The 13,548-nt window shown below is 34.0% G+C and overlaps 1 protein-coding gene across 1 annotated transcript in view; it reads left to right on the forward strand.

Moving 5' to 3' along the window:
• The window catches only part of LOC149798862 (uncharacterized), a 274,739-nt gene extending 262,010 nt beyond the window's left edge, over positions 1-12,729 (forward strand). Inside the window, exons 19-20 of the mRNA XM_089957774.1 lie at positions 114-252; positions 1,812-12,729. Of these exons, the coding sequence (XP_089813900.1) occupies positions 114-252; positions 1,812-2,125 (453 nt within the window). The 3' untranslated portion in view covers positions 2,126-12,729. The remainder of the gene's footprint in view (positions 1-113; positions 253-1,811) is intronic.
• Positions 12,730-13,548: the final 819 nt, after the last annotated feature.

Below are 13,548 nucleotides of genomic sequence, written 5' to 3' on the forward strand. Positions count from 1 at the left end.
GCAGATATATCCATTTGCAACAGTGTTTTCTAATGGTCCTAGATGTATCATGTTATGGATACCATGTACTTCTTAGTCATAAAACTTTATTATTGCCATTAACTGACTTTCAGACAAATACACTGAACAGAATAGTGTCAGGCTTGTGTAGCCTTGGTGGAGACAGCACCTGTGATGGATCTCCAGTTGCTATGGCAACATTCTTCCTCACAAACTGCCAGCTGTTATCCATACAGCCTCAATTATATACAGGTAAGTTTATATTTGCTGTTTCTTACCACCCTGAAAAGCTATAGATAGGCAGATGTATGTTCTGAAGACATTATTAAAATATCAGGCTACATATATATTTCAGACAATTATTTTCCGTATTTTTATTTTGTTTTATATGATGGCTTATTATCTGTAGTCTATCTTCCATATGACTCTTCTCAAAACTTGAACAGAATTTTACCAAATTTCACAGAAAGCATCAAGCATACGGGGCTGCCATGACTATATATAGGAACACTTTTAAACACTTCTCCAACAGCAGAATATAACCAAACCTACAGCTTCTTGACATGAAGGGCTTTCATATGTATAAACATGATGTTGGTCTACCTTCAAATATTGGCTGCCATTACCATAACTAGAAGAAGCTTTCAACCACATTACTCAACAGAATTTGACCATGCAGAAATCATTATTGTATAAGGGTTTTCAAATTCGTTCATGCATTCAGATATCACTGCCATTAATAAAATTATATTAATCTTTAATTGACCTCTCAAAAAATCAACAAAATTTTACCAAATTTGATAGGAAGCATCCTGGCAATAAAGGCATTCACACTGGTAGAAATGATGCTGATTCATCATGAAATATTGCTGACAACACTGAATTACTGAAAATATAAAAACTTTAAAATGACTTCTCAGCAAAACAGCTGAACAGAAACTTTCACCAAATATAACAAAAGCATTATGGCATAAAGGACTCAAAATTTTAATACCTATGATGTTTATTTGCCATTAGTATGGTTGTTGTTGCTAAAAATAGAAAAACTATAATTGGCTCAACACAATCTGACAGAACGTCACCCTGATATGATGAGCTTTGACATTGTAGGACAGATTTTCCAATTTTGTGCTCATCCACTATCAAAAATGACCATGTTACTAAAACTAGAAAAACATGTAAACTACTCTTTAAAAAAATGCAAAAAAGAATTTCACCAAATGTGATAGAAAGGGTGTTGGCATAAATGTCTTTCAATAATGGACAATTGGTGCTGATGTGTTATCAAACATGGATGAAGATGATAAAAATGATAGAGAAAACATGAAATAATTATTTCCATAGCAATCAACAGTATTTAAAGAAATTCTGCAGAAAGGAACCTACTAAGCTAGATTTCAACTGCTCCTGTATTTATCAGTTAGGCAGTTGTCTGCTAGGTGATGATCTCAGACCTACTTGGGCCTCTTGTTTATCTGAAATACAAGTCCTTGCAACTGGGTCTTTTCATATGACCACATGGTAATAAATAATTTAATTGGAAAGATCTTTAATGTACTTGTGGAATGTAAAATCAAAAGACGTTAACTTCCCTGGTTTAGCTGTTGGAATAGCTTTAAGAATAAATTTCATACAGTGATGGCTTTATTCCACAACTTACCTCTAATTAGGCGGACTGTCTTTGATTATGTTTATCTATACCATTTAAAAGTGACTCGCGTATCTTGGTGGCATGTGTTTTAGTCAATGTGCTTTGTATTTTCCTTCTCTTTTTCTCATGATAATGTTCGTTCCTATATTTCTCTTTTCAGGATTTCAGGAGAACTTATTCACAGACTATATATCATCAGAGTTATCACCCCTTGTGACCTCCCTGCGAAGTATTCTTTTCAATGCATTTTATATCCTATTGCTGTTTGCTTTCCTAATGCTTATGTGTCAGATCCTGGCACGGGTTATTTACATTTGCCTCCTGAAGTCCAGCCTGCTGCACATTAAACGTGTTTACCAGCGCCCCAGTGCACTCAACCAGTGGCAGGAGCCCGGACAGTCCTTTCGTGACAAAACCTATGGCAGCCAGTCTCTGATTGCTGAGAGTTGTGAAAGCGGTGTCTATGAAACATGACACTCATTGACTGTGAAAATCAACAATTTATATTCAAGTCTTGCTTTCTTGGCCATCTGAATCATGTTTGCATCACTTCATAACATTTCATGGAATATTTGTATTTATTACCTTTGCTTTTATGCAGGGAACATACAATTTAAATGAGCTGTGATTAATCATAATTGTATGTAAGATTTTATCATCTGTGTTGTGGTTAGTTGATGTATATTTTCCAAGTCTTAATAGTTTTAGTTTTAATAACAATATAGTAAAACCTGTCTTGAGAGACCACTAGTCTTGAGAGACCATTATTTTTTAGCAGAAGGGGTGGTCTTTCAAGACAGGTTCAGTTGTATCTTCTATTGACAGGTGTTGATGTTTGTTCATTGCAGAAATTTAAAGAAAATGTAAGTGATGGTCAGATGATCAAATTTATGTTAAAGTCGTAAGATTTTAGATAACAAAGTTTATTGAACTTATTATGACCCCATTTTTAGCTCATCAGGTCATAGTTGTTCTTATTGTTATTATAGGGTTTAACGCCATTTTTCAGCACGATAGGCTATACATGGCGGCCAGTATTAATGGTTGAGGAAGAACCCGGGAAAGCCCCGGAAAGAACCACTGACCCACGAGAAGCTACTGGCAGGCTTTTCCACATATCCACATTGGCCAAATCCAAGACTCGAACCCACGCAGACAGAGGTGAGATGGCAGTGATACGTAACAGAGAAGTGCTTTAGACTACTCGGCCACTTGGGGCCTCTCATCAGGTCGTTAAACTAAGTGAGGTTATGGTGTCACCCATTGTTCAGCTAGTGTTATTTATTGTCCACTTGTTTGTCTCTCAGCATTGTTAATTTCTACTTTCAGTTTTGAAATACTGCAGTGCCAGTTTGAATTAAACTTGGTAGCAAAGGTTTTTTGTACATGCTTTATTAAAATTAGGCATGAAGTGTTTTCCCCTAGCAACAGTTTGACTTCCTTAACAACTGGGTGGAAAACATATTTTACTTCTAGACAGTACAATGGCTGAGCCAGTTTTTTATTAAATCTGGTTGGGGTTGGTGTTTTAGAGCACAGCAACACAAGCAGATTATTTAGTGCAGAGGCATTTGGAGTACAATATCCTACCTGTTGACAAACCATAGTAACTTACCTTGGCTGATCAGACTGGAGGATTAAAACCTGAATCCTGTTGGTTACAAGTATAGCATGCTAAGTAATTAGCTATTGTGGTTCCATAATCACACTTAGTAGGAAAATTTGCCCAAAAAATGTATTTGTGTTGGCTCCCTTAGCAAAAGTGTTGCTTGTGAAAACCATATTTTCAACATACTCTCTAGAATGGTTGTCAGTTTTGATCAAGCACAGGTTATTAAGCTACAGGCTATGATTCATTGTATTTATTTGATGGTACTTTTCTGCAAAGATGCTGCAGGGCAGAGTTTTATTTATTTAATATAACTTTTATATACATAATGATTTATTCTGACTCTTATCCAGTTTCATATAGTTAATGCTCCATTCTGACTTGTATCTCCAGTTTGACATGGATAACACTCAATTCTGACTTGTATCTCCAGACTGGAATGGATAACACAACACTTCATTCTGACTTGTATCTCCAGTTTCATATGGATAACACTATTATCACTTATATCTCCAAACTGATATGGATAACAGTCCATTCTGACTTGTATTTCCAGTTTGATATGGATAACATTCCATTCTGACTTGTATCTCCAGTTTCATATGGATAACACTCCATTATGACTTGTATCTCCATGATTGATATGGATAACACTCCATTCTGACTTGTATCTCCAGTTTGATATGGATAACACTCCATTCTGACTTGTATCTCCAGATTGATATGGGTAACTCTCCACAGTGACTCATACAGTATCTTCAATGCCTATGGATTGCATGCTTGACAGTGGTCTGGATTTAGCCTAAAACATATGGATTGCATGCTTGACAGTGGTCTGGATTTAGCCTAAAACATATGGATTGCATGCTTGACAGTGGTCTGGATTTAGCCTAAAACATATGGATTGCATGCTTGACAGTGGTCTGGATTTAGCCTAAAACATATGGATTGCATGCTTGACAGTGGTTTGAATTTAACCTAAAACTTGTGAATTTTAGTGTTGAATTTAAGACTCACTTGATGGCATAAGAGATCTCTAAGCAAACTTATAGTCTAAGAACAATTACTCGTAGAATTCTAAACAGAATAAATAAGGTACTCAAATTTAAGCCTCTATTATGTTATACTATCCAGTTTTGTTCAGTGTCTGCCCTCTTCCAACCCCAGGGTGGAACTTTTATATTGCTCCCACCTGTTCCTATTTTAAACTTATTAAAAATCACTTGACCAGTTTTGACTAAATTTGACAGAGAGCATTGATATGTGATGGTCTTTCAAGTTTATTTAAAGTATGTGATGGACTTAAAAGTTTTTATAAATGATATGGTGGACTTTAAAGATTGTATAAAATAATGATTTCTTGGATATCAGTATTTGATGGACTTTCGAGTGTGTATAATACATGAGAAGGACTTTCAAGTTTGTATAAATGTTATGATGGACTTTAAGGTTTGTATAAAGAGTGTGATGAACTTTCAAGTTGTTTATAAATGAAATAGTGGACTTTAAAGTTTGTATAAAATAATGATGTGTTGGACTTTAAAAAGTTGTATAAATTATGTAATGGACTTTCAAGTTTCTGTAAATTTTGTGATGGACTTTCAAGTTTGTGTAACATGTGATTGGCTTTCAGGTTTGTATTATGCATGTGATAGACTTTCAAGTTGGTATAAATTATACTGATCTGCAGTTAAGTATGGCATAGTTACTAAATATGGAAAATGGCTTTAAATGTCTTTTTCTCAAAAACAGCTGGACAGAATTTTTGATCCAGTTTGACAGAAATCTACCTGTCTTTCAGCAATTGCTACTGTCATTTACTTTTTAAAACCAAAATACCCCAATTTTAACCCAACTTGACATAGAATATCATCGCATAAAGACCTTTCAAATTTGTACATTTATGCAGATCCACCAGCAAATATGCAGTTTCTGGTTAACATTAGAAAAACATTTAAATGACTTCTCATGAACAGAATTTGACCAAACTTTACATAAATGGATTCCTTATTTGTACAAATAATGCAGATCCGCTGTGAAATATGAATATTATTCCCCAAAATATTACAAAATAACAACTGTAAATGATTTGTTCTCATAAACTTCTTGGCAGAAGTTTATCCAGTACAAAATTTTGGAGAATGCATTCTGTTAATAAGAACTTCAAAATTTATGCAGATTATGTGATTTACCATCAAATATGAGTGCTGTTACTAAAACAGATATTCTTTAAACAACTTCTCAAAAACCACACAAGAAAATGTTTGAAATGTGACAAATATTATACTGACATATGAAGGCTTTTGAGTTTATGCAAATTATTCCAGTCTGCCCTCCAATATGGCTGCTGTTGCTAAATACAAAAAACTTGAATAACTTTATCTGAACAAAAAATCTGTTTAACAGACTTTGATCAGATTTAACAGAAAGTGTCAATGACTTTCAGATTTGTACACATTATGTTGTTCCACCATCGAATATGTATGCCAATAATAAAAATATTTCACAACATTTCCTTAAAAAGGTCCCACTGAACCGAACATTGACCAAGTTTGATAGGGGCCTATAACTATTGGACAAAAAATGCTGCAGATAGACAACCTTGATACAATTGCAGTCAACGGCATTGGAAGAAGTTTCAATAGACAGCATCTGGCTTACCCAGATTTCTTGGCCAACTGCTCTTGCATTTGGCAATTTTAGGCAGATGTCGGCAAGTGATCTCAGACCCATTTTGACCAGTTCTCATAAATTTTGAGATTGATTGTCAACAATGAGTTTAATCAGTACCATCATGCATGTGGATCCTTCCTCCTAACTGTCAGTTGATCCTGTAAGTTGTCATGGAAATGTCTGACCTAAGTCACACAGGAATTCGGAGATATTTTTCATCAAACCACACTATATTATTGAATTCCCTGTGGAAATTTTGATTTTAAGTTTGTCTTTTCAATTTTCTTAAAAGGTCAGAATTATTAATTGTCGAGTAAATATGTACAAGACAGTTAAAATGTTTCCATTTTTTTCAGTGACATTTTGTTATAAAATTGCATGATTGGTTGTATAAAATTCCTTTCCTTACATGATGACAGAACATGATAAAAAATATAGAACTGATTCCACTATAGTTTTAAAGAACTACAAGCTGGTTTTCAGAGATTTGGAAATCTTTTTCTTCGTTGATTATTCTTTCCCTTGTCCAACTACTCATCATTATGATCTGGTTTTATTATCTTGTACGAGTATGTGTATTAACAAGAGCAAATAAAGTTTATTGAGTGTAGGTATGATTGAAATATTCATCAAAGATGATAATATATTTGCTACAGAATTGACATCAGAGATGATAATGTATTTATTATGGAATTGACATCAAAGATGATAATGTATTTATTACAAACTTACATCAAAGATGATTATGTATTTATTATGGAATTGACTTCAAAGATAATAGTGTATTTATTCAGGAATTGACATTAAAGACTGATGTATTAATTCAGGAGTTGACATTAAAGATGATAATGTATTTATTACAGAATTGACATCAGGGATGATATGGTACTTGTTATGGAACTGATTTCTTACAATAGTTCATTTTTTATGTCCATCAGATTCCATCACGATGATTTGCTTAACATGCATTTATATCCTGATCAAATTCATTTTAAGAGCCAAAGTAACTGATTTTGTTTATTTTATCTTGTTAACTTGATGACATTGTTGTATAATTGTTACCAGCCAGTAATGATTCAGTACATACAAGCAACACCACAGCTCACACATGATATATGATCTAATTATCATAGATTATAACCATTAAATATAACTGTGACAAGGACGATCTGTACTAAATGATACCCAGCCTCATGGCACTGTGTGAGCTGATTGGGTAGTAGTCCTGGCGCCTTAAATACGAGACATGAGGAGAAGTCTGGATCTCAGAGTCAGGATGCTGCATTTATATAAACCATGCTTTATGTCTTCTGACAACTGAACACACTCTTGAATCTTTCAAACATTTCCAGTTTTATTTTGCACTGTTAACTGTAATGAACGTAGTTAAACTATGAGTAAAAAAATTTGTGCTGAAAATATTTTGTTGCTATAGACCATATCAGAATTTTTGCCTCCCAAGAATTTTGAAAGGCTCCCTTATAATAAAATTTGCACCTCTGCCCCTTCCCCTAATAGGATAAATCATTTCAGGATAGTGCGTATGTTAAATAGGATAAATCATTTCAGGAAAGTGTGTATGTACCCTTAATAGGATAAATCATTTCAGGATGGTGTGTATGTTCCCTTAATAGGATAAATCGTTTCAGGATAGTGTGTATGTTCCTTTAATAGGATAAATAATTTCAGGATAGTGTGTATGTTCCCTTAATAGGATAAATCATTTCAGGATAGTGTGTATGTTCCCTTAATAGGATAAATCATTTCAGGATAGTGTGTATGTTCCCTTAATAGGATAAATCATTTCAGGATAGTGTGTATGTTCCCCTAATAGGATAAATCATTTCAGGATAGTGCGTATGTTAAATAGGATAAATCATTTCAGGATAGTGTGTATGTTCCCCTAATAGGATAAATCATTTCAGGATAGTGCATATGTTAAATAGGATAAATCATTTCAGGACAGTGTGTATGTTCCCCTAATAGGATAAATCATTTCAGGATGGTGTGTATGTTCCCCTAATAGGATAAATCATCTCAGGATAGTGTGTCTGTTCCCCTAATAGGATAAATCATTTCAGGATGGTGTATATGTTCCCCTAATAGGATAAATCATTTCAGGATAGTGCATATGTTAAATAGGATAAATCATTTCAGGATAGTGTGTATGTTCCCCTAATAGGATAAATCATTTCAGGATAGTGTGTATGTTCCCCTAATAGGATAAATCATTTCAGGATGGTGTGTATGTTAAATAGGATAAATCATTTCAGGATAGTGTGTATGTACCCTTAATAGGATAAATCATTTCAGGATAGTGTGTATGTACCCTTAATAGGATAAATCATTTCAGGATAGTGTGTATGTACCCTTAATAGGATAAATCATTTCAGGATAGTGTGTATGTACCCTTAATAGGATAAATCATTTCAGGATAGTGTGTATGTTAAATAGGATAAATCATTTCAGGATAGTGTTTATGTTAAATATAATTCTTTCTAAGGGTTGATATGTACAATTAATTCTTATTTAAATATTAACCTTTCTTTAACCTGTTATGCTAAATGTCAATCCTTGTCACACAGTAAATAAAGAGTCATAACTTGTCCACATACAACACGATTTGTAGCCTTTTTCATTTAGATACATTAGTCATAGACCAACAGTGTTTATGAGACGGCCTGTTGTCTGTCATTTAGTCATCTAATGTTCTCCAACAATTAGCACTACATCTCCTAGACTACTTGGAGAATTGCCATGAATCTTTGCATACACGTTCATCTCGAGGTCTTGTTAATCCTAATTGGAAAGGGTGAAGCGCAGGCATCCAGTACGGTCACTGTGGCTGCTATCTTGAAATTTTGTTATCATTATTCCTGAATGGATGATCATATCAAGATGGGGTTTAATTAAAAGACTTCTTCTAGGTATCCCTAAATGAATAAATTTCTGCTTGGATGCAAAAAATGGTCACAACAGCAGCCAGCCCAAATTGCTCATCATATTAGCATGGGTGTTTCCACATAAAGACTTCTTATTATGTCTAGTACATTCCTAAATGAAAATAATACAAATCTAATGCCCAATATGATAACCATGAGAGCCATCTTGAAAGTTTCAGGAGGATTGGCAATAACAAAACTTTCAAGATCGCTGCCATGGTGGTCACATTGGACATTAGATTGTTAGTTTTTTCATTAACATCCAAGCAGAACCATTATCATTTAGTGCCAACTAGAAGGAGTCTTTTAATGAAACCCCCATCTTGATACGATCAATCCAGGAGTGACAGTGATAAGATTTCAAGATGGCAGCCATGGTGTCTATATTGGATGTCTGTGCTTAATTTAGGACCAAGTGGACTTCATAAGAAGTTGGTAGAGCATCAGGGTCATCGATTCAGTATCCACCCAGGCCACCCTGGGGTGGCTGCCTCACTGTGTCCTTGGGGAAAGGCACTTACATATAGCTCTAATTTTCTTGGCCAGTAATGTGTTAAAAGTTACATTTAAAATCCACAAAAACTAAAACAAATGAGAATGATTCTACTTAGACATTTCCAATACAGTTGCCAGTTTGAAAATATTACTACTACTCCTAAACTGAAAGTTATATCAACCTTGGATTTTCATTAGAACATTTTAGATTTAGTCTAGTTAGTACTCATTGAAAGTACTGGAAATTTGACATACATTATTGTCATCATGGCAACATTGCAGCCATATTGAAACTCTTACTCCACCAGAATTGATAGTCATAACTACATAGGGTTTTGACCAATGATAACTATTTGATCCTTAATGAAAATGGTGCCATGCAGACATGCATTATGTCTGACACAAAAAATACACTGAAAATCTTGGCACAAATTATCCTGAGAGAATGGTCATATTGGCATTATTTTATTTTATTTTTTTACCAAGTCTTCCAATGGTATCCAGTTTGTCCTAAATGAAAATGTTGGCAATCGTACATCCAACATTATTGCCACATCAGCTAATTTTAAAGTCTTATTACTCAAGAATAACAGAGATGCTTTCAACACTGAGCCATTAAAAAAAGAATTGATTTTATCTTGAACTCCTGGACATTTCTCTTGGGACAGTAGAGAATCAGTCTCTTTGTTGAGTTTTTGTTCTTAGTAAAATATGAATTAGATTTGGAATCCCGTTAGTGTGATATGTGAAGCAATTCTTACATGTAGAACATGGTGTAGGGTAAGGAAGGAATATTCTGATTAAATACAGTAAAGTTTCTTGCACCAAATCAGAAATTACAATATGCATCTTTGCACTTACCATGAAAAATTATCTTGAATATCCTAATTACTTGGCAAGTCACATGTAAGACAGGATAAGTAGTGATTGTTGACATGTACTGATGTTACCAATTTTGATTTCATTAGCAACACCTGGCCATAAAGCCCAGTGAGCATTGGTCCATCATGGATCATCATCTATTATTTGTTTACATTTAATTTCAACTTCTCAGAAACTACATCATCAGTTTGACAATGATATTACAGGTAGAATTCTGGCATCAATGTCTTTAAGATTTATTCCAATGATGATGACCCATCACCCAAGAGGACCACCATTACTAAAAAAATAGAAACAAATTGAAAAATTTCTCAAGAACCACCCAAAAGAATTTGGACAAATTTTATAGAAGGCATCTTGGCATGAAGGCATTTCAGATTTTTTTAAATGATGACCTATATGCCATCAGATGTGGATATCATCATGAAATTATGGTGATCTCCCCATAAATATGGTCACTGTTTCTAAAAATAGGGAGTGGGCTAATGAAAGCTGTTAGAACTTGTGCCCAATCCCATTGTATTATGTTGTGAATATAAAATATGTTTGAACTAAAATGAGACTGCCTCACTTGGCATTCAGCATCAAGAGGTTAGTGTTGGAACTGGTCAGCCTGGTGTCAGGATAATGTGACTGGGTGGGACATGATACTACATGTCTGTGGTACGATGCCCCAGTGCTAGACATCACTATAAACTACCACACTGTCGACATCATAGTCAATTAATGATTTGATTAAAACCGTTAAAGCTACATTAAAAATCCAAAAGCACACACACACACTAAGTGCTAGAAAAATCTTTATATAATGTTTCTAAAATCCCTCAGTGGAATTAAACCAAAATCGAATAGAAAAACCTTTAAAATTCCTCAACAAAATTAGTCCAAATTTGACAGAAAGTATCTTTGCATGAGGGGCGTTAAAATTTATACAATGATGCTGATCTGCCTTTAAATATTGTTATCACTGCAAACAAATAAAAATCACTGTTTCTGAAGCATATCCTAGCATAAAGAACATTGCATTCTTTGAAGTCTGGCTTTGAAGACAGTGTCTTCATTTTTAACATTTAGTAATTCTTAAATTCTTATTCTGCACAATATGATGGCCATAATGTAGTCATACCTTATGGTACACTTATAGTATATTTTAACTGTTTTCCAGAATTAAGAGTAACTAACTGCAAAAAGGCATGCATTGTATAGGAAGCTGCCATTCCAGCACTGGCATTGGCATTGAAGCCATTGATGGATTTCATAATACAAAAAAGGTGCATTCAAGTAAAACAGGAAAAGTATTAAATGAAAAACAAATCCAAATATTTAATATGCAAAGACTTGGAAACATTTTATTGCTAAATGGTTACAATACATTGGTACCCTATCTTAATGATGGTGTGATGGTATACAATATGATATTTTAAGTAACCTGTATGGCTTCTAATTTCTCTTCTTTTCATTTGATACCTGGTAATATATTTTGAATTTACTCTCAGTGTTGATATTTTATCGTCACAAAGAAGGGAAGCATAGATTGGTCTACTTTTGTATATACTTTTTGTAAAGCACATTATGTTTTGATGTTATCCATCTATTACTAATTTGGTTTCTGCACAATAACTTGAGTTGTCCACCATCTACAATGACTAAGCTTTGTTGATGGCTTGCACTTGCAATAAGGAATAAAAACAAACCAACTTTATACTCAGATGTTCAAAGGTTAAGTCCTCTGTGGATGAAAGAGACAAAATTGTTTCTGCTCAGTAACTCAATTTATCCACCAACTACAGTTGCTGGGTTTCTAGAAGCTTTCGCTTGGGGTAAATAAGACCCTATCAATTTGGGGTCAAAAGGTCAGTGGTCACAGTCACTGGAAGAAGAATAATGGTTTCTGCATTATAATAATTGTTCCCTATCATTTATATTTACTAAACTTTGCTTTGTGAATGGCTTGGAGTTGGAAAGAACCCAACCGGTTTTGGAGTCACAAGGTTCAAGGTCACTGACTGAAAGAATAAACATGGTTGTACTCTATATCATCATGTTGGCATCACATACTGCAACAAAACATTTTAAGTGGCTTGTACTTGGGGTAAAGGAGAATTCTGTTGATTTTGGAATCTAAAGGTTAAAGGTGAAAGTTACATTGACTGGAGGACTTTTTCCCACATAATAACATTAGTTCTACATCACAGACATGGAACAAATTTTGTGGATGACATGCACTTAGGATAGTGAATTGAGGTGGGGAGATCGAGGTCATTGTAACTGCAAACATGGGGTGGGCATGTAATGTGTCATTTACAGTACCAGTCAATTTTTTTTTTAAAACGTGTTTTTTACTACAAAATTTTATTACTTTGCCTGCTATGTCGCAAATTAGTTTTAGCCAAATAAGTTTCCTCTTACCTCTGAGCTCATCAATTTGTATTGACATGAAATTGTTTTATCAAGATAAATAAATGCTATGAGATTGACATATAGTTTATTTGTTCAAAGAAATTTGTCTTGAAATATGCTAGCACATTTTTACCATAAAATCATCCCATTACATATATGACACTATATGGACCTTATTAAAATTATTTGATTTATAATGATCTTCAACAAATTGATTACATGGCCAATAGTTTGAGACTGATTTACTTGATTAGTTTAAATTTGACACAATCCTTGTAACATGATCATTACAAGCTGTACAAATGATGTCTATCAGCCATCCAATATGGCCACCTTTACTAGAACAGAAGCACCTTTAAACGACTTATGAAAGACATTTTTTTGCTAATACAGGTCACATTTGAAATAAAGCACCCAAAACATTAAGACCTTTCCATACTGGTACAAAATAAAATTAAAATGAATTATAAACACATTCATGTTTGTAAAGAAAAGACAAACTGTAGAACAACTACTTAGATCATTTGACAGTTCGAATCAATTATGGTAGGTACTATCTTGTATGGAAGCCATACCTGCCAGATACGTCACAATAAAAACACGATTTTTGACTCCCAAACCCACTGAAACAGACTTGTTTATAAATAAATAATTATTTTGCGTAATTGCAAGAGAGAACTTTTCTTGGCAATGCAGTACATATATGTAATCTGATGCCTATTAACAGATAACATGCAGTTTATACAGTTAATTGTCACCGAGGCAAATTTAAAAAAGAAACGCTATAGACAAACACCATTATACAGATTACTTAATTTCTGACATAGAGCTTGGGTGATTTTCTAATTGAAAGACCTTTCCACATAGCTGAGAGACAGCATATTGAGCTAATGTGT

Source organism: Sinohyriopsis cumingii, chromosome 5 (genome assembly GCF_028554795.1).
Source record: "Sinohyriopsis cumingii isolate HCF-2022 chromosome 5, ASM2855479v2, whole genome shotgun sequence".
Classification (NCBI taxonomy): Eukaryota; Metazoa; Mollusca; class Bivalvia; order Unionida; family Unionidae; genus Sinohyriopsis; species Sinohyriopsis cumingii.